The sequence below is a fragment of the Wyeomyia smithii genome, chromosome 2 (assembly GCF_029784165.1).
Source record: "Wyeomyia smithii strain HCP4-BCI-WySm-NY-G18 chromosome 2, ASM2978416v1, whole genome shotgun sequence".
NCBI lineage: Eukaryota > Metazoa > Arthropoda > Insecta > Diptera > Culicidae > Wyeomyia > Wyeomyia smithii.
The window spans coordinates 58,521,476-58,547,230 of record NC_073695.1 but is presented as its reverse complement, the minus strand read 5'-3'; the positions used below and the strand labels follow the sequence as shown (position 1 = coordinate 58,547,230).

Genomic DNA, 25,755 nt, shown 5'->3' with positions numbered 1-25,755 from the left:
TAGCTGGATTCAATTTCTCATTTCCATGATGTTGGTTATGTTTTTTTTTATTTCTAGGAAAAACATGCATGTCTTTTCGTTTGTATGTTTCCAGGGTTCCGATGAGTGACCGTGGGAAATATTCGTTAAAAACTCGATCGTGAAAAAGCGTTATGCTCTGTTATACTAAAATGGCTAAATTCGAACTATTTTAGAAATATTACGTGATCCAACAGAACCTTTCTGAAGTCGGATAGATTTTCCCGGCATTTAACTTAAGTTCCACTGAATATGAAAAAACTTTCTTCGCTGAATCAATTGGTAAGTCGGTAATGGTTGTAATATTTTTTTCTAAAGGTTGAAAACTCCTCTCCCGATCACGGTGCATATTGTGCGTTTTTACCTTTTATAAAACTAAGCACATTTTTTCGAATGATGATGTGCAGAAACAAATAGTAAAATTTTATTTTTAAATTCCTAAGAAAACTCACGACTCTTCAAAATTTTTTGTCATTCTGAATATTGGTCCTTTAACTTTACTTCAACCTGCACAGTAAAGAAAATTCCTCTCTGTAGGTGTTGGTGTTTATATCATGAATTGAAATTGGAGAATCTGTTACACTTCGGAACTAAGTAAGAAACCATTAATTTTTTTACAGTCAAATGTTTTCGTTTCGACGATTCAAAATAATCGTTTTATTAACAATTGCACTTTTACTTTTTATCATATTAAAGCCTGACACAGTGATTTATTTTGTTACCACGCAGTTTACCCACTTAGTGAAAGTCCACAGTTAGTGTCAATCTGAACACGTTTGAAGTAGGAATCAGACCATCAGCGGAATCAGCGAATTGGTTTTTTTTATTGGTTTAATTAACATTCCCATAATAAACCTGCAACTGTTACTTTCCATCTGAATAGGTTATCCTATTGGTTTATTGTACTTTTTTGAAGTAGAATACTTCTCTCAGGAAGTTCGGCTACATAGGGATGTGAAATGAAAATCTAAAACCGAAAAAAATGAAAAATATGTCCAATTCCAAATGCTAATAAATCGGTTAGTATTCGATGGATTTCCTTCGTTCTTGCAGCAATAGATTAGAAAATCTTCTAAGATTCTTCCCAAAAGAAGATAATTGTGATTTTATCATTTCCCCTATTGTACTATTGAAAATAGTCAAGCCTTGTCAAAACGAAAAATTCGACCTCTGATTGGTCGTTATATGATTGCTTCCCAAGCACGGTCGATGGAATCATATACCTTGCAATTGAAAACATGCTATTTGGCCTATATAAGAGCCTGTTTCAGCCGAAGCCGCTTATAATAGTTCTAGACAGCGACAACAGCAGTCGTCCTCCTTTAGCAGCAGCAGCCTTAGCTGTGGCGTAGCAATAGATAGCGCACTGTTTGCAGCGGATCCCAGCAACTATAGCAGCTGGGCCAGCTGATGCAGGGACAGAGGATACCAATGGCAGCGTATAGCGGCCACAACTGTGGCATGGCTATGGATAGCGCACTAGTCGCAGCGGATCTCAGCATCGATAGCGGCTGATGCAGTGAGGCACTTTAGTGAAATGCAGTCTCTGTGCGATAGTGGGTACTAGTAAATGCATTCAATGGAGATTTGACTCAAAAGACAACACGTGAGCCGTCTAGTTTTGAGTGTTATATCAACACTGTTTACATTATCACAACGAATACCTTTTTCGCACTGTCAGTAATAACTCAAAGATGTAATCGGCATCTTATCCGATACTAAAATGAACAACAAACTGTCCATTTCAGGATGAAATAAAAACCTAATGATTAAAGCGTTAATGTTTTCTCTTGAGTTAATTTACATTTTTAAATTTGTAAAAGTTATAAATTTAACCTTTTTTTCGTGTCTCAGAACGTACTGAAATATCTTTTCCTCCAGTCATGAGCACGACATCCGAAAAAATTTCATCTCAAAACTTGAAAATTTTCAAGCCCCAACCATGACAAGCAACTTACTATATTATTGAAAATGGTCAATCCTTGTTGAAACGTAAAATTCGATTGATCTGATTAGTCAACGAGTATTTACTAGAAAAACTGACTGACACGCCAGTAGCCGGGTTATCTTTCTTGTAAAAGTATTCTACTTCAACCTTGCGGTCGTGGCTTTGCACACAACCCTCCTGTTATTTTTTAATCTAACCACTCTCAACAAATTGGTCACCCTATCCGACCGCTAAGCGGTAGCGATAAAATTTACATTAATTTAATTAATTTGACACTTTAACATCACCGAATCTACACACGTTAATCCCATAAAACATCATCATTATCGAGGCTACATTTTATCACCACGCTTCGCGATCTGCTGCGGGGCTGCTGCTCCCGTAAGTGCTTTCTCCCACTGTCCCTTGCTGCACCCATTTGCTCCCTGCGTGGAAGCCACTATACGCGGCTTGGAAATATTTCAGATGTTCTCCCCCCCCCCGGAATAGATCACTACAAAGTATGCGCCAACATGATGTATACGCGACCGTAACGATGTGATGGCGATGTGTCTCGTGAAGATCTCTGGCGCCCCCGTCTTGGGCGTGATTGAGCTACTCTAGGCCCCAGCGAATAAATTTCGATGTCGTGCACTTACGATTAATCATTTGCTCTGCTGCCGGGTCGGAATGGTTAATTTCGATTTAAATTTATTTTCCTTTTTTTTGCTCTTTCTCGCTCTATGACTGCAGTCGCCTGAATCGTCACATCAGGACGACGGCCGCTCGAACCAGACTGGCGAATCCGACGACGGGGAAGAAGGTGGTAATATTAAACAGCCAACGACTGCGCAGCAAGACGCGAATAAGATGACATCCGGGATGGAATTTGGCCGCAGTCCAGATCATCACTCAGAGCTCAGGTAAGTTCGTGAAAATTGTAAATGTCGTCGACGTTCGCGATTCATCCCAGAGAAGGGAGGCTGTCTGATTTTATTACGCCTAAGCAATTAGTTTGTTTGCGGTTTCGTTACTGTAACCGTTGAAAAATAGTAATTTATTGATATGTACATTTTCAGTGATAAGGTTTAACTCAAATTACGACGTTCTTGAAAATCTAATTACTCAAACTTATGATTAATTTGTTACATTTCTAGCCGTTTTATTATCCTGATCGTATTTTCTTCTATATCCCCAATAGCTCTACCCATCCTTCTCAGTTTGGTCAAACCCACCCGCTGGGTGTACTCGGCAATCTCTCGGCGCTGAACATGAACGTACCAAATCTATCCGGACTGTCGGGTCTGTCCGGTTTGCAACACGGAGATGTACTGGAGAAATTGAAAATGCAAGTGCGGGACATGAAAGTGGGACTGCTGGGGGATCAGAGTGATTTCGCGGCATCGCTGCATGCAAGTTTCGGTGCAAGTGCGCTGCAACATCATCATCAGCAGCAGCTACAACAGCAGTCACCCCAGGCGGCCGGAAGTGGTAGTATATTCGGTAGTGTCGATTCGAGAAGTGCGGGGTTGAACAGTAACGGTACCGGGACTGGTAGTAGTGGTAGTGCAAACGCAGCAAATAGTAGCAGTTATTCGTTCACATTACCCAATCCGCCGATCAACAAGGATGGTAAGTGTTGATGTGGTTTTCTCCCTAGTTGTGTGTTTATATTTATAAAAGAAAGTATTACATCCGAATCAATCCGGAACCTGGTTCATGACAAGATCAAAATTAAAGACCAAAAAATGGGGAGCTCTGTAGCCGCAAGGTTACAGAGTCCGCTTTGGTATGCAGGTGATCGTTGGTTCGAATCTTAGTAGAATCAGGCCATTTGGTTGACGAATGACTTTAGCATGGGTTTATTCTCAGGCTCTCCACCACGTACCCTTCCTTCGATCTGAATTCTACAGTACCCCGTGTTAACTCTCCTTCTCAAAAAATAAGTCCCTATAATAATAAAACTGGTCTGAGTAACGTATGAGAGTTCTCTCCAGGGAATTGTAATTAGGCGATATTATTAGGATAAACAGAGGCTCGGTATAGTAGAGCAGTAAGCTTGAAACGGAAAGGTGAAATTTACACACAAGCACGGATATGAAAGATAAGCGTATTACTTACTTCAATAGTGATACTGCCAATAATATGAAGTGCGGAGTACAGAAAACACCTGGGCAATATCACAATAGATCTAACCTCTGGTCGCAGTGATGAGTCCACATAGAAAAAAAAGACCAAAAATGTCTATTTTTTGCACAGTTCAAGTGACAAAGAAGTTCCTTTTTTATGAACTTGGACTTCTGGCTTTAACCCCGGAAAAATGAACTCATGTTGGCGTTAAATTGATGCATAAATTTTAAATCATTCAAAACGCAATTTTTTTGTATAAAACATCGATTCATAACTAATTCAGTTTTTTGAAAAACGAAAATGGTTTCGCATTATTTGAAAAAGAAGAGGGTAATGTCACTGAAAGCGAGGAGTCAAATTGACGCAGACTATCTTTCTAGGGTTAAAATTACTGAGATGTACTGAGATGATACATTGTAGTACTTATTTGACAAGTTTCACATCAATTTAATAAGATCCTATGTAAGATTCGGTTGAATCTCCGCTCCAACCCCATAAAGCAGCTAAAACAAACCTCAAGATGGATAGCTGTATACGTATTCTTTCAAAATGAAGGTAATAGTTCCTGGAAACTCTTTAAATTTCATGGTGAGAATTTGTAATAGATGCTTCGAGTTACAGGGCTGGTAGCAGGTCTCTTTTCAGAGACAAGGTCTTTATTCTAAAGCTAGTTTCTAGAAAGTCTCTTTTTTCAACGAAAGGTCTCTAAAGTCTCTTTTTTCTTCTAATATGGTCTCTTTTTCACCTTAAAGTCTCTTTTTCGATTTCTCGTTCAAATTATCAGACGATGTTGGAAGGAGTATCTGTTGTGCTACAGGAAATGACATCACAAATAAGGACGCCCGACATAATTCAAGAAAATATCTTGAAAAAGAAGACTCTCTCACCCCAAGCTATTTTTTCGAAGTGGCCAAAAAAGTAGTTGCCAGTGTGCTAGAATTACGTTGCTTTTATGATGCAGAAGCAAATCTCAGGTACATTCCGACACATATTTCGCAGCCCATCGTTATATTTTACAGGACTCCGACACTAAAAGTCTCTCTTCCGAACTGGGATTCGAACCTACGACGACTGCCTTGTTAGGCCAGCAACTTACCTCGAGACCATCTGGGAGCCTTATATGATGCAAATCCAGAAACTAAGCATTCAAACAATTTGGAAATGCAGTAGTAATCATGCGACCAAAGTAATGATTCACAGGGTGGCCACTCTCTTTAGCTTCATTTGTTGAACCATTTCTAAAAAAATTTCAACTTGAAAATCTGTAAGTCAATTGGCTTGATCCTCTCTGTTATGAAAAACCTGGTTGTTGGTTTCAACCAAAATTGACAGCGGTTTAATAGCTAGATCTGCGAAATAAAACTTAAATAGCCGAATAAGGATATTTTGCAATTTCTTAACAGCTGTTACAGTAGGCATCGGCGGGGATTGGGGGGACTAAGCACTTTTTAAAATATTTGTCTTTAACCGAGCTTTCTGGATATCGAAAAAAGATTTACCTTGCAGTTTCGAAACTCGTCAATCATTTTGATTTTTTTTAAACTACGGCTTATTTCAACTTGCCTTTTAAGGTGGAGCAGGTTTGAGTACTAAATTTTGAAGTGTTAAATGTTCGTTCATGCCTGTGTTACTTCAAATTTTCGATTGGGTTGAGTTGACTTACCCAATTGTGCATCATATACTAAAGCCACAGACAAACGGCCATGCAACTAATTTTCGTGAAAACGGCTTTTAATTCTGCTAACAAGTGTGTATGATTGTTCATAGCAACATCAGTGGCTTTACTGTCTAATAAACAAAACTTCGAAACAATCGTTATTTTTCAGAACGAAGAAATCGTCATCGAGTGGTTCGTCTGTTTGTCTGTGCCAAAACTGAGACCAACAATTTATATTGGGGAGGCCCTGCTCTTGCAGAATGACACATGTGAGAGACTATTTTACTTAGTGCCACAAAAGATAAAAAAATGGTGCCACAAAAATCTCGGTGGGTGTACGGATATTTATTGTCTCCTGCTTCTTTTGAACGTGTAGGAATCGTTCTAATATAAATTCTACATGACAATAACCAATTTAAATGTAGAAATATTCGATTCAAATTCTCGTTTCAGGGGGAAATTGTAAGGTAAATTCTTGCCGAAATAGAGACCTAATGTGTATTTTCAAAGTTATTACATTTTATCAACATAAAATGTTCAATTTACATAAAAAATTATGAAACAAAACTTTCAAGTATCTCAACATTTTAAACTTTTTTAAATGTCATCCCTTCGCAACTTTCCTCTATCTCGTTTTTTTATTTAGATATATCGATTCATTAAAAAAAAACTTCAGCCCTTTTCAAATGTTAATACATATCCTTAGAAAAAAACCAAAGTGACTAAGGCCTACATACCCGCAAAGTTGCATTGGTTTCTGAGAAGCTTCTACCAACTCCTCAATCGAGTTGGCGCGAAACCCTTCTCATCTTTATCGAATTCTTGAAAAGAACCGTAATGATTCTTCTGCTTTTTTTGAGATTTTTACCGTGTTTTTAGTGACTTCGGATTTCACTCGGATTATTTAGAATAATATTTATAATACAATATTTGATAATTTTGGTCATTTATGATCGGCAATTCGGTTTAATTTAATTTAAGGACCTTGAAAAAATTGCTTATACATTCTATTGGCATCAGCTCGAAAATTTTGTATGTTCAAAATATCGAAGTTTTTCAAAAAAAAAAATGTATTTCGAGATTACAAAAGATATCGACAATTCATGCATTTCTAAGACAAAATTTTTTCATCGGCTAAACAAGTAGGTAAAACTTGAACCACTGTTCGGTGTCTTCTTTCCAAAATCTGATTGAGGTTGAATTTTGCATGGAGATTTTTTTCGAGAAAAAAAAGTTTTTGAGTCCTACCGCTTAACGAAATTTGACATCAGAGATTGCGGGTTCGTGTCCCGTCTGGACGAGGGAAATTTTTTCTAAGTCTAAATCACATCCTCAGCCCGTGTTCATTATTCGCATCCTCGAAAAATCACATACATTGCCTACTTTATAACTTGAAATTCGAGGGTCAGAATTTTGGTCAGGAGCATTGGAAGCTCAACGGCAAGTTAACAACAAAAAAAAGGTGAAAGGGAGGTGGAGATAAAAAGAGCGAAAATTGTGCAGGACTCTATGTAGAAACTTGTCAGAGTCGACGAACAGCTGAATATAGTTTTCAAAGTTTTCAAACACCGTTTTTACTTATTTTCTAAAATAATACAACGGGAAATTTAGGAAATCTTTTTAAGAAAAATTAAGAAAACCTATTCGAAAATTGATTTTGAGTGGTCACCCTGTTATACGTTTGTATTGTCTTTGTAATACAATCATTTTATATCCTAAAATTCACAAGCCTTCTTCACAAATCAATAGATTTATTTTTGCTTCTTAGTCTGAATTTCCTCTTTATACATTTTTATGGTCACTTTTTGGTCTCTTTTCGGTTGCTTTTTGGTCTCTTTTTTCAGTCATTTGGTCTCTAAAGTTCCTATTTTTGAGTCACCCAGTCGCTACCTGCTCTGGAGTTAGCATATTTGCCTCCAAATCGAAAAATGTTGAAGTTACTCCAGTTTTAAACCTGCAGCATCAAGATATCGGACAATTAGTTTACTTTCAAGGAAGTATCTTGGGCCCAATCGTCTTATAAAATGTTGATGTGATAAATCTCTATTTTGTGTCGATACATGCATTTCCAAAGAAAGGAAAAGCCTTCGCGTCAGATGCAGTCGGTTGCAAAAATTTTAGATATATTTTCATCATAATTGCAGAAATGGAAAATTATTCCTTATGCAATTTAATCAATTAGTATAATTGATTATTTTTCCTCATGAACTAGGAGTTTTATTTCTCAAACTAACCAATAATCACACTGCAAGATGAACGATGCGATCTTAAATTGGTCTGAACAAGTCAAATAAAAAAAAGCGAAGGTGCTACATTACGATTCGGAACACGACCTTCTGTTTATTATACACAGACTTAAATTTATTTAAGTGTAAGATCTCAAATTCAATTTTTTTCTATTTTTTGATAAATGCTCAGATTTTTCAAAAGTCTTCCCTTGACAACTTTTCTCTTTTTCTTGCAAGCCCGAAGTTTCTTATACCACGTGGAGTAGTAATATTAGTTACGCCATTACGTTTTATAGTTTCACAAATTTGATTCTTTTGTTTTTAGAAATTTGATCAAATTTAATGAGTCGAATTTGGTATGATCTGTCATTTAATCGCAAAAAAAAAACACAAATAGATATGTATTTTGAATATGTTACAAGTTTTTTGTATCAGATTGTTCGTTGTACGTATACGTAAGATCGAACATATGTAAAAAGAGCTGCCTGGTATATTTTTTTCCATTATATAGGGGAACTGCTCCATTATTCATCTCAGCCCATATATTTATCTCATACAATATGAAAACACAATTGAAAAAAAAAAACTGGAAAAAACGCATATTTTCAAACTAAACCAATCTGCTAGGTAATCCATGGAATAGATTCTTCTTTGTTCTCTTTAGATCTTTCATAAAGTAGAATCCTCTTAAACTCACTTAAAAGCACTAACTTTGATATTATAGTCGGGCATCTACACTCGAAAACTCATTTATTTTAATCACCTACCTCAGAAAACAAAATCCGCGCATTGTTCTATACGGCTACATCGGGACTCGTTCAGCAGCCAACCAATGTTTTTTTCATTACTAGCGGATAACTTTTCATTTTAATCACTAAGCAAAATTTCTCACTACACCAAGAATACTTTAATCTTTGAAATGTTCACCTCAAATTTCCAAAAGCAAGCTTGAATAAGCAGAAATATACGAGATGGATTTCTACAATTCCTAAATTTCAACTGTATGTATTTTAATCTGTTTTCACTGCGTTGAAGAAAATCAAAAGTTGCCAAATCAGTTTCTGTTAAAAGGAAAAAATCATACTGTAAATGTTAAATTATTCCGACATAATTGACATAAATCGATAGCACTGCTTGGTTACCTAGGTTACCAATTTTGCACGTAAGCAACTACAGCGGATATCTAGGTAACCTACTACGACGAACTGTGGCTACGTTCATTCATGATAATGTGATTCATTCATGGTTAACAGTGTGATGAATATGGGGGCATCGTGAGATGAATAATTGAGCAGTGATTCAAGTTTTGAGATGGATATGGAAGCGTTGTGAAAAGTAGTTTTTTTTACAAAATTCAGGATAAATCTAGCTAAGTTTACCAAATATACAATGCTGAAAGATTCCATAAGAGCACGTAAGCGTATTTTGTTTATTTGTTCTAGGTTTCGTGAAAATTTGGTGTTTAATCCGCGCAATCTTCGTGAATATCGGCTTAATGAGATGAATAATGGAGCAGTTCTCCTAGTAGGCCAGTGGATGATTTCAAAGCCTTCATATGACTTTTGAAATCACATTACATCAAACTGAGTTAGAGAAAAACACAAATACTTAAACAGACTCATTGCTTTATGGAAACCAAATGGATTTGAAGTTTCGCATATATACAATTTTTCCGTTTCTTTCTTTTAAGCCGTTTCCAAAAATGATGCTCGTTTAATATGATAAAGTCAGTGTTGTATATTAAAACGATGTTGTTAAACATCAAATCATAATTCACCCTCAATCGAGATTTCTGCATACTGTAGGGAAAGCGAAATTCGTTTTTAAAAATTTGAAAAAAATGTAGAAATTTCATAGCAGTATTATTTCGAACTCTTCGTTCTAATTGTATCCATATTCATGTCTGCTACCAAGAAATGAATTTGGGGTACACTTGCGTTATACTTTTCACAGCGTGTCCCCCTACTAAAGTAAGACGTTTCTCATGTCAAATAAATATACAACATCGAGAGCGTCACGAAAATTGTCCACTTTCAAATGCTTGATATTAGTCAGATCCCAATGAATTTCCTTCATTCTTACGGCAATCGATTGGAATTAGCTATTCGTCCACCAAAATGCAAAACATTATGATTTTGTGATGGTAACATTGTACAGTAGAAAAAAACGCGGATGCTTGTTGAACACATGTTTCGAAGAGTTAAAATGAGGCCTTCTTCCATAGCACAGTCGACGCACAAGTATACAAAAGCTAGAACCGTAGAATCGATTACTATTCCGACAAAAATCGTTGCAATCCTCAATTACAACGATTAGCTCACTTTATAGTCAGTAAGATAGGTTTAAGATTAGATTAGGATTTAATTTTTAATTCCTTTTTTTTCTTGACAAGTAGGTTTACAATTTTCCCACAATTTCATTTAACTGCGAAAGCAATTTCAATCTTTTAATGAAATAAAGCTCAATATATATGTAATAGTGTTGATATGTCACCGTTTGTGGCAAAACACACAATAAAAATTCTGAATAAATATTAGTAAATAATTAATTCATCACAAAACATCCCCCTATAAAAAAATAGAACCGATTACTGCATCAAGAAAACGGTTGACTCTTATGGAAAACTGGCTCGACCTGCAGTCGGAAAAGCAACAGGCTACTCATTCGATCGCAGCATTTCACAGTAGACGGACCAATCGATGGACTGCAGTACTGCATAGCTTTGCTGAACTTGTCCGGACATATTAGTAATTTTAACCGGATCTGTTGCGTCGAGTTTGCTCTCAGTCATTTGGCCACTGCAAATTGCTGTGAGTGTGCCTGAGTGTGTGAACGCTTCTCTTTAAGGTTACCAAATTATTGAAAAAAGAGAGTTGAAAGAAAATTCTCACTAGAATTTACCGCTTCACACCAATAAATCGACCCCAATCGAGTGTATTCCCAAACCTATCGCAAAAAATACATTGACATGTCCTAAATCTACGTTAACCATGCGTCGTGTCTTACAAACAACCTCTTCAACTATTTTTCAAACGCCCCCCCCCCCCCCCCCCCTAAGAGTTGGCAAGTAACTAGTGAAAACACCGAGGAAAGCTATTACTAAACTCCATCATTCGATTTTGGACCGTTATTTTTGCAACTATTTTCTGCTTTGCAAGATATTTTAGTTTAAAAAAAACGCAAATTTTTAACAAAAAAGTTTTAAATCATATAGAAAAATAAAAAGTATGCTTGAGGTATGTTCGGCAGAATGATGTATTTTCAAATTTGAAAAAAAAAATCTAGAACATAGTGAAATTTTCTGTGTACAAAATTACCTGTATTTGGTCGATTTTCAAGAGATAGATCCAGATTGACTTTAGCAAAGTTTTTCTACATGAGATTACCTACAACTTTGGCAAAGATTTTTCTTTGGTTCGACAACTATTAAAAAATCTTAATTTTCTTTTCTCTAGATGGATTAAACAACAACCTCTTTGCATCAAAAGTTGCCCCTAGAGATCTACGAAGACTTTGTCGAATGCGCTGAAACATTTAAATGGCATCTTTACACTCAAAAGGCTGACAATCATGTTTTTCATGTTTTAAACCACTGTGAAATGTGTTGTTAAATATATAAAAATACTCCTGTTTATGAGTATTCTTCGCTAACAGTCTTTCTAAACACCAAATTCATCAAATCCAAATCCTTAAGTGTTCGAAATATTTCTTCGAAAAAATAGCTCTGGAAAAATATTATTTGTTTGCAAAAAATATACCAAAACAGCCAAAGATGCTATTCCCTTCAAAACCATATAATGTTGCCAGATTTATTGCTCACCTATTTTAGAAAGGCCAATGCGATATTTTGCCTCGTACCCTGTGCATATACTTTCATAAATGTAGTATCAATCCACCATCCATTCTTGCGCACTTGACCTTCTGGACGGTTATAACGCTGCTATGCTTGAGCAAATAAAAAATAATCCAAACGAGAACGGACGTTGCCTCGACCTTTGTTTTGTCAGCACTAGAGACATCGCCCCCCGGTTAACCTATGCTCCGGAACCACTGGTTAAATCAATTACTTACCACCCGGCTCTTAGTCTCACATTCGACAAGCTGAGTAGCATCGACTATCACGAGCCAGAAGATCAGTTTCGTTACGACTTCAAGCGAGCAGACTACGAGGGACTGTTACGAGAACTGCATAATGTCGACTGGGTAAATAGTCTTAATCCTGCCAATGTTGATATGGCGGTAAATGATTATACTTCAATTGTCTCCGGTTTGATCGCCCGTTTTGTACCCCGAACGAAAGTGCGACCTCGAAATACCTCCCCTGGCAGTCTTCGGAATTGCGACGCTTAAAACGGTTAAAAATGCCACCTTTAAAAAATATTCTGCAAATGGGTCGCTTTCTCTGCGGAATCATTACCGGTCAGTTAACCATGATTACAAGATCCTTAGGAGACGATGCTTCGCCGATTACAGACGGAAAATCGAAAATAAATTGAAAATCGATCCAAAACAATTCTGGAACTTCGTTAACGTACAGCGGAAAGAAGCGGGACTGCCGTCAGTGATGGAATTAGCTTCCGAAAAAGCAGATAATCCGGCTGATATTTGCAGACTATTTGCTGCAAAATTCTCGAGTGTTTTTTGCGATGAATCTCTTGCCCTTAGTCAGATATTCGCAGCCGCCAACAAAGTCGCCTTTTCTAGCAGCTCCATCGCCTCGATTAATATTGACGATCGCGCCATTTCTGCTGCTGTCACTAAGTTGAAGCATTCAAACTCACCTGGCCCTGACGGGATCCCCGCCACATTACTAAAAAAATGCATCTCCGGACTGTTAATTCCTCTTACGCAACTGTTTCGCCTATCTATAGCCTTAGGAAGTTTCCCCTCTGCTTGGAAACAGGCGTTTATGTTTCCGGTTCATAAGAATGGCGATCGAAGCAACATAGACAACTACAAAGGAATATCTGCATTGTGTGCTACATCCAAATTGTTCGAGTTAGTGGTCATGGGACCACTATATTCTCATTGCCAGAACGTCATCGCGGAGGAGCAACATGGATTCCTTCCCAAACGTTCCTGTGCGACGAACTTAATCTGTTTCACGGGATATGCCATCGATAGCTTCGTTGAGCGAGCTCAAACCGACGCGATCTACACCGATTTATCCGCTGCGTTTGACAAAATTAATCATCGTATCGCCATTGCGAAACTGGATCGGTATGGGTTCTCTGGCAATCTATTGAGTTGGCTGGAATCATATCTTTCGGGACGGACGATAAGCGTAAAAATTGGCGATGAGATATCTGAATATTTCTCTGCCACTTCAGGGATTGCACAAGGCAGCCATTTGGGCCCGCTGATGTTCCTACTCTACTTCAACGACATAATTCAGTCATTTAAATGTCCCCGTCTAGCATTTGCGGATGATCTGAAATTGTTCTTCAAAATTAAAAGCAACAGCGACGCTCTATTCCTGCAACAACAGTTAAATGAATTTTCACACTGGTGTGAACTAAATCGCATGGTACTTAATCTTAGCAAATGCCTCTCGATTTCTTTTACTAGGAAGAATAATCCTCTGCACTTCGAGTACAATCTGAATGGTGTTCAATTACAGCGTGTTGACCATGTGAAAGATCTCGGAATTATTCTCGATACTAAGATCACCTTTAAGCAACTTGTCTCATTTATCATCGCGAAAGCCTCCAGGCAGTTGGGACTGATTATTCGAATGACACGCGACTTCAGAAACATCCACTGCCTGGTATCTCTGTACAATTCATTGGTTCGGTCCTGTCTGGAATACTGCTGTCCAGTCTGGGTTCCTTACTATAACAACTCTATTCACCGAATCGAAAGCATCCAGCGTCGATTCACTCGCTTTGCGCTCCGATTGCTTCCATGGAGGCAGCCTTTACGGAATACTCGATACGAGGATCGCTGTCAGCTTCTTCATATCGACACGCTTCAACTACGCCGAGAAACAGCACGCGCCATGGTAGAATCCGATACTCTAACAGGTAGAATTGACTGTCCGAATATCCTTCGTCAGATCAATATAAGCGCACCCACACGAGCATTACGTAGATCATCATTACTGCATATTTCGTTTCGCCGCACATAACGTCAACCTCATTAAAAATAGAGTAAAATTAACGAGCAGCTGGTTACAATATCACAAAAAATGCACTTTTTAGTACAAATATAGCCAAAGGAACATTGCAAACAAAAACAGACCCTTGTTGGTAAAGAGTGTTAACCAGGATTTTCCAACTCTAATTCTAGAACAGAACTTTTAGATCACTTAACTCACTGGAATTTCCACTATGAATAATAATAGTAATTCGGCTGGCTAGCTGATGGTTGACTCATTTTTTTTTTATTTTTTTTCTTTCTTCTTCCCATCTTCTCAGCGAACCCGGGCTCGAATTCGTCGACCTCGAGCGAAACGTCCAACTCGTCGCAACAGAACAACGGCTGGAGCTTTGAAGAGCAGTTTAAACAAGTCCGACAGGTAAGTGTCCTTTTGTTCACTTTTCGTTGAAGTCTGTGATTCCACTGGACTCCGTCTATTATTGTTCGTTAGGTTTTGTTTTGTTTTGTTTGGCGTATATGTGTATAATACTATGTAGGCTATGTTGATGTAGTCACTTTCATTCAAGGAGACTATTATTTATTCGCTAATGTGTTGATTTGATGCGAGTTCTTTGTTTTCACCGCGAGAAAAATTTTTTATGCTTGAATGATAGAATCGATCTACAAATGATGATGAAGATAAGATCTAGCATTAAATAAGACATTAAATGTTTTAGTTAGTAAACGCTACTACAACTGTAGGTAATCAATTTCTTTAAAACTGAATCGCAAATGGACTGCAGCTCATTACAAACTGTATTAAAAAAAACTAACAATTGCTCGAGTAGAAACGCCGCGCTATAAATCACGTTAATGACTTGTTGATTGATCGTAATTTGTGCATGAAACTGTTTTGCGTTGAAATTAAAACCCATGTAAGCCCCTACTGGGTGGTAACGAAGGGTGGCAGAAAACTGCTACTAAGGTAGCTAATAGATTTCTATTGATAATTTATTCTCGTCGATTGCTCATAATGACCGCTGGCAATCGTTTCATGTTGTGTGGCTTTGGGACGTCAAATGGATACGTTTAATTGCGAAATATGCACTTTTTGTCCTTCTTCGAATGACGCCTGAAGGAGGTGGCGGATGGGTTTCGGAAGGCAAATCCAATAAGTGGTCTACCCGCTTGATAATGAATATTCATGGTACGTTCTCTCGACATGGGAACGCTTATTTTACACGAAGCGCTAATTTGCTAATATCGGTAGAAAGTACAATTCAACGCAAGGGAATTAAAAAGAAAATAATAAAATGAAGATAAAATTGCATGCCATGCATTTTCAATCATTCCAATTGAACAAGCCTAATAGTAGGTAAATTACTGACGATTCTCTTTTTTCCGTACGTTCCGTGCATAAATTTGCACTTGAATAGGTTGCATTCAATGATGATGATGATGAGTTCATCGAAGCCACTATCGATGGGAGATTGTGATTCAAGATGTGTACACTGATTCCCCCCGAGTGAGAGAGTGCAACACATCTCGTCACGCGATGATGCATCTTCCCCCGCGTGTAGCAGCGGAGAAGCGGTGTCGCGCTTGTTGATCGACCGAAGTCAGACCGGTTCGTATGATCGAAGACGAACGGAAGATCGGAGGCAGTGGCGGAAATGTATTGATTTGGGATTCAAATTAAAATAAATAGAAAACTAAATTGAGGTTTATTTGTACAACCTGCGGAGGGAAATCAGCGTGTTCCTAAATGGATGGTGATCAATTTCGTTTGCTGCTCTTTATCGATGTGAAAATCCGCAGGGAGCGTAGATGATTGCTTGGGAATTGGTATAATTGTGTGATCGTGTGTTTACAGCTCCGTTTTAATTCAATTCTCAAGCTATTCTTACAACGTCGAGAACATCTTGGATTGAAATTGAGTCGAATATTTCAATCCTCACAATTCTAAAATAAATATTTTCCGACGCTTCTAATCGAAGATCGATTTTGAACCCATAGTTCAAGTAAAATATCGAGGCAGTATCAAAATATCCACTGTTTCTACCTATTTCGATACGATAAAGAAAATCTCTTCAATTACATTTAAATTATAAAATTAAATTAGGTTATTATTTTGCAAGTACATCGTGCCATAACAAGTAACTTTTTTACCATTTGTGTTGAAATATTATCTCCCAGATGGTCTCGAGGTACGATGCTGGCCTAACAAGCCAGTCGTCGTAGGTTCGAGTCTCGTCTCGGGAGAGACTGTTAGTGTCAGTAGGATCATAGCGCTAGCCCCGCAATTGTCCTGTACACTAAATAGTCGGCTGCGAAGTCTGTGTATAAATAAACAGAAGGTCAGGTTCCGAATCGGAATGTAGCACCAAGGCTTTGCTTAGCTTTGTTAAAATATGCTTTATTTCCAATTCCTTAATACATACCATCAGTGAGATGAGAAAGTTTATATTTTGTTTGTTCGTATCAAAATCACCCAATCCTAATAATCTCTGTTCCGGACACGCTTTCATAGAGCTCATTCATAACTTTTGATAGTGGAGCCAAACTTTTCATCTGTCTGAACAGGGTGAAACGACAAAACCACCAATTCAATTTTCATCCTCCATCTGCGTTGTGCTGTCTTCAAACACTCATTAACGCATCAATTTATCATCGTCTCATTGTTCGGTTGGGGTCGGCTCAAAAGTATTGCCCCTGCGGAGGTTGTTGGATCCATCCATTCAGTCCGTCAGGTTTAGCTACTAAAAAGGCAAAAAACGACAGCACACGATTTGTGGAACGGTATGGCGACGAATGCCCTCGGGGGAAACCCCCTACCGAACGTCGCACTTCACAACATTAGAAATAATGCTGGGTATGAGTGTGTATGCTGGGTCGGTGGGTGGAGAAGGGAGTCTTATTTGTAAAACGTACAAAATGTTGAATGCAAACAAAAACTTCTTGATAAATTGCTGTCATATTATGCGACCTTAATATTTAATTTATCTCCGATGCTACATATATACGTTCCAACTGCGGCTGGAGCCAACACTGTTGAATTAAGGCGAAAATGAAACTATTTAAAAATTCATTTTTATTCAAATTGACCCATTCCCATACGCATTAAGTTGGTGGTGATCAGGCAGTGGAGGAGTGAGAGCGTGTGAAAAATAATAAAAAAAAACTGTTCATATTTTCGGTTACCATCCGCCCACTCTGCTCTGCCCATCATTTCATCCGAACAGTTTATGGCTGGTGCCGCAGTACGCCAGCATCGTGAGTAACTATCATGTATGTTTGAACTGCGACGAATCTCTTTAGCAGGCTCTATTTCACCTGCGGAAAAGCTTAGCGATGGAGCAATAAATTATTGCGACACTGCATGAAAGGAAACAGCTTAAACCGACCGTAACGACTCAATTGAGGTATCAATGTGGACGCGTTTAAGCAACAACGGCATGAAAGTTTCTTTCAGTTCTGCACGGTACCTTTTCACTCCAGATCCCACGTGAAAGAACGCCAGATGAGGTCATTTTTTACGTTGTATAAAGCGTAATTGGTTTGAGTGAGTTATGCCGAAGAGTGGAACGTTTCTGATCGATTTGTTTTTTTTTGTCGAACTAGCAAAAGAGGACGTTGTACTTTTTGCAGTGACGAAATTAAATAAATTGAAATAATTCCAATCAGGATGATAAAACAAAATTCTATTGCATCGTGAAATAAAATTCGATGTATAACACATTAAACAATCTGCGCCGCTGTGCTTGACTCAAAAGCAAAACAACACGAGCATGGTCACCTAACATCTGCCCTTTGATAAATTCTCCTTCAATACTCATTCCCATCTCGGACGGTTTCCCGTTCCTACCAGAATGCGTGATTGATTCAGTTGTGCAGTGACTAAATACCATTAGCATAGGCCCTAACCGAGGGTGATACACGTCTGGTACCAGTAATTTGATATAAAATTTCTCATCAGGGGATACTAAATAAAACGATTCAGCTGGCGATTGTGACTGGTAGAAACAACTATTCTGTTCGTTCGGTTTGCTCATTTTTCCACTAATCGATTTCAGTTCGTCTCTACCACCCCTTTTCCTAACCTCCCAATCATCGGAAATTCCTATAGATTTTTTTTATAGTTAGTGTGCGCGGGGCTTTGCTTTGTATGTAGGTTTTTTTTTCTCTACTGTTTAGTTGGTAAGTGCCTGGCATGTTTATAAATATCATCCACTACAGTGTGTGATTTAACTGGTTACTGAGGGCAAGAGAGCCAGTCGATTGTCAGTTGTGTACGTTTTTCATATTTCATAACGCATGCATATTGCATACAACAAGGAAACTGATCAAAGAGCCTGAACGAACAATATTTGTTTATTGTTTGTTAGATATCGTTTGACAACATGATTCCCCAATCTCTACAGAATGGTACGTTTATAAAAAATATAAACATCCACTAAAGTTACAAATGTATACCGTATTCAGATGTCTTATACTATCTGCTTCATGACATTTGTTAAAAAGGAACATATATGTATTCTACTTATTTCATATGACTGTTGTGATATCTCAAACATCAACATTTGCTGAATTCGTGAGGCCTGCTTTTAAAATTTTTAAAATTTGTTGGCCGTTTTTGCTTCGATATTTATCATTGTCCCTGCTTAGTAATTTTTGCTTTAACAAAGTGCCTTAAGCGTTTAAATTTTTTTGAAGCTCTTCAAAAATTTAATTGGTTTTGTTATCATATTGTTAGAATTGTTTTTATGCATTTTATATTTATTTTTTATTATTTCTCCATGAATGACCTATCATCTATGTATAGCTTTTATAAAATGCATTCAATTGCATTCATTCAATGAAAATGCACAGGGATGCATTCTGTAAAATTGGAAATGAAACTGACAAATGTTCCGTCAGATTTCAAACGATAATAACAGCATAACCACCGAAAGACAACAATAACCAATATGTTGTTGGATAGATAAAATGTTGGACAATTTTGCTAGTCATCACTATTATTTCATTGCTGAACGGTAAAAATTGACAAAAAGTTTCATGCAGAAATTTATGCGAACATTGGACCAATCACATGCGAGCATTCTTAGCACAGACGACATGAACAGACACCAATCGTTTTCTGTGATATTCTCTCTTTCAATATAAAAAAAATGACAGAGTCTTAAGATATAAAGTAGACAATGTATGTGATTTTTTCGAGGATGCTAATAATGAACACGGGCTGAGGATGTGATTCAGACTTAGAAAAAAATTTCCCTCGTTCAGACGGAACACGAACCCGCAATCTCCGATGTCTTCGGCATAGCTGCTGTAGTATCAATGAAAATTATCAAGCCTTGTCAAAACGAAAAATTCGACCTCTGATTGGTCGTTATATGATTGCTCCCAAGCATGGTCGACAGAATCATAGACCTTGCAATGCAGTTTGAAATTTGTTATTTGGTCTATATAAAAGCCTGTTTTAGCCGAAGTAGCTCATAATAGTTCTAGACAGTGACAACAGCAGTCATCCCTTAGCAGCAGCAGCAGTGCAGCGGATACCATGGCAACGGATAGCGCAGCAGTTGCAGCGGGTAAATCAGCATCGATAGTAGCAGGGCCAGCTCATGCAATGGGGCACTTCCTTTACTGAAATGCTGTTTTTGTGCGATAGCGGGCACTAGTCCATCCAATGAAAGGTTGCCTCATTTTGACAACACACCAACGTTCTGGAAAGCTGGTATTCAAAATACATGAGCCGTCTAGTTTTGAGTGTTAAAAACGCTTTTCACTGTGTTATTTTATCACAAAGAATACTTTATTCGCACTGTCGGTGAGAACGCAAGGAAGCAATCGGCATTTTATCCGATATTGAGTTAAACATGGATGAGAAGCAGACCATTGCCGGATTCGGACGTCAAAATTTTCGCGCGTGCGATTTTTCGAAAGAAACTTTGTTTAATATCGCGAAGTGAGTTTTTTCAGAAATGTTTGTTATGTTGAGTGTGATGCGAAACTTTTACTTGATGTGTATCGTAGTGCCGGTAAGATTATTCGATGAAATAGCTGAATTAGCATATGGGATTGGCGCCAAGGTCGTTTGCAGCGGGTTTTGTCTTCGTTATTGCGTCCGAAGTTGTCGCGTTTTGTCGTGATTAATAATACGTGGAGGGTGTAATTCGTGTTGTAGTCATAGTTGAGAAGCCTTCGTTCAGAGTCCAGTGTGTTTAAAGGGTATTACGAATGGATTGATGAACACTGCTTTGAGAAGTGTAGAGTCAATACTGTATCGGCTCGTGAAAAAAAACTAGTTTTGAGCGATGCAATTAGAACTACCGAATCCCGTGTGATAGAAGAAGTGAACATTAAAATGATGCGGCTAAAGATAAGTATAGTGAACATGCGGGAGGTAGTTTGAAAGTGATATTTTTGTTACTTTAAAAATTGTTATGCATAGAAAGTGACAATTGGAACGAGCGTCGCTTGCTTTCCACATCAAGGCTTGCATGAAAGCTTGTGTGCAGGTCCGAGTGGACAGACAGTGCTGCTGTTTCCACCGTAAAAGGAGCAAATGCATTGCAAATAAATGTCTTTTTTGCTTAAATTTTTTAATTTATCATTATTATTTTAAGTTCAATTTTCTTATTGTAGCAATTGCGTAGGCGACCGATTATTACAAGTTTGGCAATTTATCATCAGATTTTAGGTAATATTTTGTAATATTTTTTTTTTACATAGGTTATATTTAGGTACGTATATATGGTAAGATTTATTCATTTTACTATTTGGCACTCCTTTTGTCAATAAATATAACATGCTATTTATACGGGTCAATTTTTTTTGATATAAATATATCAAACGAATTGAAAGTCTGAAAATAATAATAAAATCTGTAAGATTCTAATATTATTTTGAGGCGGGGCTTACCGATTGGAAAATTACTCCGGAATGTACTGCAAGTACTCAGTCATTCTGTAAAGGGTCTTTGGAAGGTCGGTAGAGCTAACACCTTCTAGAACCCGAAACTAAGATAGTTGCAGAATTGAAATATAATTGCAACTGTCTTTTTTCACTATATCACTGCCAGACAGTGGGATCTAGAAAAGGTTCCACACACACACATATTGAATTAAACATCAAATTGTCCTTTTCAGGATGAAATAAATACCTTTTCTCTTAAAATAATTTACACCTTCAAATTTGGAACAGTTATAAATTTGGGTTCATCTTCATGTCTCAGATCGTACTGAATTATCTTTTCCTTCAGTTATAAGTACAACACCCGAACAGCTTTCATTATTTGCATAATTGCTTTCCCAAGCACGGTCGACAGAATCATCATAGTAATTCGGGATGTACTTTTTGGCCTATATAAGAGCCTGTTTCAGCCGAAACAATCCATACTAAACAGTAGCAGCTGTGGCAGCGGATAGCATCACTTCTTCTAGCGGCACTTCTTCTAGTAAAAGCCCCCTTTGTGCATTAGCGAGCAGCATTAGTAGTAGGTATTTTAGCCGACATTTCCTCCAATGAAAAGTTGCCGTATTTTTGACAACACACAAATATTTTGGAATGCTAGCTTTCAAAGTATATAGGCCGTCAAATTTTTAGTGTGAAAACAGCTTTTAACTGTGTTATCAGAAAAATACCTCAATTTCCTCTGTCGGAGTAGCACACAGATGCGATCAACTTTATAGCCGATATGAAACCGAACAACAACAGCCCTTATAAGGACAACAAGCAAATTATCGAAGATTCAATTGTTTCTCGTTTTGCGTTGGAATTAAAAGTAAAATGTTAACCTTATGTAGTTCTACGTAAACCTTACGGTCGTGGCTTTGCATACAACCCTTGTGATTTTCCAAGTCTAAATCACATCCTTAGTCCGTGTTCATTATTAGCATCCTCGAAAAAATCACATGCATTGCCTACTTTATAACTTGAAATGTAAGTCACAGGACAAAAATTGATGTTTGCTCTCATGAACTTTGACTAATTCAATGTCTCGAAGGTAAAGGTTTTTCAAAAAGATTGAAACAACCTTTTTCTTGAACAATTTATAAACCTACTGTCAGAGCGTAACAAAAACTGATGTCTTGAAAGAAAACATGCTGGTAGAAGCAACAGTACCGCTGGTTTCTCGTTGTCAATCATTGCAGCGGTACACGACTTCTCTTCGCGTGCAACAAGAAAAAACTACAATGCTGTTGCTGCTGGTGATTAAAAGTTTATCTCATGAATATGATAACCATAAATTACTCAACAAGAACTGAAAATTTTTGCAACGGTTATCAGGGACCATCCATTAATGATGTCACGCAAAATTTGGAAAAAGTAACAAACTGTTACAACTTCCTTGACCCCCTCTCAATTACGTCACGTTTTCATACCCCCCTTCCCCTTGTTTGGTTATAATTGACTAAAATGGAGAAATTTGTAAAAAAATATTTTTTATTATATTAGAACTATTTTAACGAAAAACTAAAACTTAAGGGGTTATATCTACCAAAAAAAATTTTTTTTCACCATTTATTTTTATTGGCCTAAATCATGCTAAAACTATCCAAGAATCATAATCTACATCGCCCAAGTACAGATCTAAACTCAAAGTTCGTTTAAATCAATTTTTACTAAACAACTTTTATACTCCAAAATCACATTTTTCGTTTAATTTGGCGATGCTCGTTTTTCTTTTTATTTCGAAGCTTTGTAAACTAGCAGAAGTTACCTACGATCGTTATCGTGTTTCAAATTTGAAGTATAGAGGTCTCTGCATCAAATATCGACTGCTATAGCGTCTCTACAGAACGTGTTTACTCACAATTTCCCTTTGTTCAGTCGATCAGCCGTTCTCGTTGTGTACATTCTTTGTTTGATTGAGGTTTTATTCACCGTATAATTTTATTCCCTTTGGATGGTTGATCTTTCTCGGTGAAATTTACTTCACCGAGAAAGATCAACCATCCAAAGGGAATAAAATTCTTTGTTTGAGTTTTTTTTTATACTTTTTAACTGTGAGTTATATTCAAAAGTACTTAAATATGAGTGACAAGTTTGAGTTTTGCGTGGGATCGGACGCCAACTGTGTCAAAGTCGCTAAGCATCGCATGTCCGACATCGCGAAAGAGGCTAGGCGCAGCCATACATCAGATGACAAAAATGAAGAAGTGGAAAATAAAACCCAGGAAGGACAATTTTACGGCGCAGGGATAGCTGACTGAAGGTAAAAAAATTATTAGGGGCTTTGTTACTGCGATTCTTAGGATTTATAGCATTTTGAAACTTTGAACGCGTTTTTCTCAAAACCATGTTTTCAAAATCGGCGAGCAGTAGAACTGGAAAAGTTTACATCCGATTGACTTGAAATTTCAACTGTAGCCTCTTCATTAGATTATCTAGTGAAGTACACACGATTTAAGCGATTGATTAACAACAACTGAAGTTATAAACAATCAAAGTCGATTTTTTTTGTCGAAACAGAACTTTTATTTTCAAACCGTTGCCATTTTGCGAAGAAAAATTCTAAAAATATAATCATGTGCACTTCACTAGCGACACTTATGTAGATAAATTTTGTTTTGGTTATAGGTGGAGTTGGACACGACTTCTACTGCTCGCCGCGGAACAACTTTTAAAAAAATCGGTTCACGGCAATCGCTGCACAGCCGCCATTTTGTAACAAAAATAGCAAGAAAATATTTTTTATATTCTGCAAGAGTTGCTCAATCTAATGATATATTATTTATATACCTTACATCTCAAATGTCCTGTTAAAAAAAATCATGAAAAAAGCCTTGCTTTTTTGAGCATTTGGTAGATATAACCCCTTAAAGGAACAGAAGATTTGAAAAGAAAATTAGAAAAGGCGTTTAATCCTTAGTCCAAGGATTCTGTTGATGGAGTTTCATATCGACGACATAGAAAGCCGAGGCAGTGGCTGCAGCATCATCGCTGATTTCTGAAAGACCATCCAGAAAGAATAACTGTACCTTTTCATAAAATTGTAGCCTTGTTATTCTCCTCAATTTGTGAAAAGAGCGGAGCTGCAATTCACCGCGCATGAGCGCTGTACATGCTTTTTTTGAACCACACTTTTTTCTTCTGCTGTGTGCTGTGCCTCTACTGCTTGCAGAAAAATCAACTCACTTGCTGCTTACACCACAGCCGAGCGTAACAAAAATGGTGAATCTTGTGAGAATCTACAGAAATACACCGCAATGCACACTGCTGAGATAATACAACACAGACAGCTTGAGTTTTCTTGTAGAAGAATATGATGCGGAGTAGCGCATGGATTAATTTTTTCAGTTTTGATATGCAAAGCAAACGCAATCTACTCTCCTAACCAGATGCTCCCCTCATTCGATATAAGCTCAAACGACTCATTGTGACATCATTAACAAATAAATAATAAAAGGCAAAGGGCCTAGATGGGAGCCTTGTAGAACTCCAGATGTCACTTTAACTGGTACAGCAAAGTGTCCTGTAAACCTATTGTGTCCTATTCGTGTATCCACGAAGTTGCCTCTGTCCATGCAGGCACGGGAGATCACTGGCGCCCTGTAGCCACTTCAGGTTATAAAACTGTTGTGGGCGTCCTCCGTTTCATATCGTCACAAGTTTTTTTTCTCCTTCTTCCTTCTAAATAGCCCCCCCTGACAGCGCTCATTGTTATTTTTGATTAAGAATCGTCAGGTGAGAGTGACGCTGTCAATCTCCGCTTTCAATTGAAAATCCTTTCGTTCCTTTTCAAGGAGGGCTGTCAAAATCATAGCAAGAGAGGTCGAGTAACCTGATAATTGTCAATTGAAAATGACGTTGTCAGGCTCTGCACCAAACTGTTTGACAATTTGAGCTATGAGCAGTGATAAAAACGGAAACCGAAAAAGCACTGTACATTTAAACCTTCCATCAGTTCCTTTTGCGCGCTTGTCGTAAGTGAAATGTAAACAAACAATCGTCTGACTGAAGAATAGGTTAAGTTCTACTCGGGATATTATTTGTTCGTATTTCATTTACGAAATTTGTATATGCAATATACAGAGGAAGAGCGGAAGAATGATCTGATTCTTTTCAAATTTTTTTTGCTTAATTGAGAGCTGTTATCTTTATTTTTTTCCCTTGGACTGCAGCGCTTTGTTCTAAATTTTTGCTTCTAATGCCATGTTTTATATTTAAATTGTTTGTCGTTTTGTTAGTCAGTTTCAAAATTTTTAATTTTATTTAGCCCCTCACAGTTTATTGTTTAGTTTTAACCGTTAGTAGTTTGACGTTTCTAACAAAATATACTCTCTTGAAGTCTCGTTCATATCAGTTTTAGTATTTTTCTGCAGTTTCAGTTCGTTTCATTTTAATTTTCAAGATTTTTATATAAATGTCTGCTGGATCTGAATTTCAGAGAACTTTTAAATATTCTTTTCTGCGGCTGAATCTAGAGCCCAAACTGGAAAAAATGAAAGATTATAACTTTTCAACCATTCCTGTGAATTTTGGTGCCCCTAGTGAATGCAGAAGTGCGTCAAAAGGCTTGGAAAATTGGAAAAACTCATTTGGGTCTCTGAAAAAATCTCAGAAACTTGAATTTATTTAAATTACAATATAACCTGACCCTAAATAACGCTGTTGAAAATGTTTTTAAATTATTTAAAAAAAAATAGTTTCGTTACTTCGTTACTTCGTTACTTTTCTCTTTTAAGAAGTATTTAGTACGTTGTATTTTT

General features: G+C 37.4%; 1 protein-coding gene across 4 annotated transcripts in view; it reads left to right on the top strand.

Moving 5' to 3' along the window:
* The window catches only part of LOC129722980 (protein dead ringer), a 217,461-nt gene that overhangs the window by 27,868 nt on the left and 163,838 nt on the right, over window positions 1-25,755 (top strand). For all 4 annotated transcript variants that reach the window (XM_055676883.1, XM_055676881.1, XM_055676882.1 and 1 more), the window contains exons 2-4: window positions 2,699-2,868; window positions 3,147-3,577; window positions 14,377-14,477. In XM_055676883.1, coding sequence (XP_055532858.1) covers window positions 2,699-2,868; window positions 3,147-3,577; window positions 14,377-14,477 — 702 coding nt within the window. The remainder of the gene's footprint in view (window positions 1-2,698; window positions 2,869-3,146; window positions 3,578-14,376; window positions 14,478-25,755) is intronic.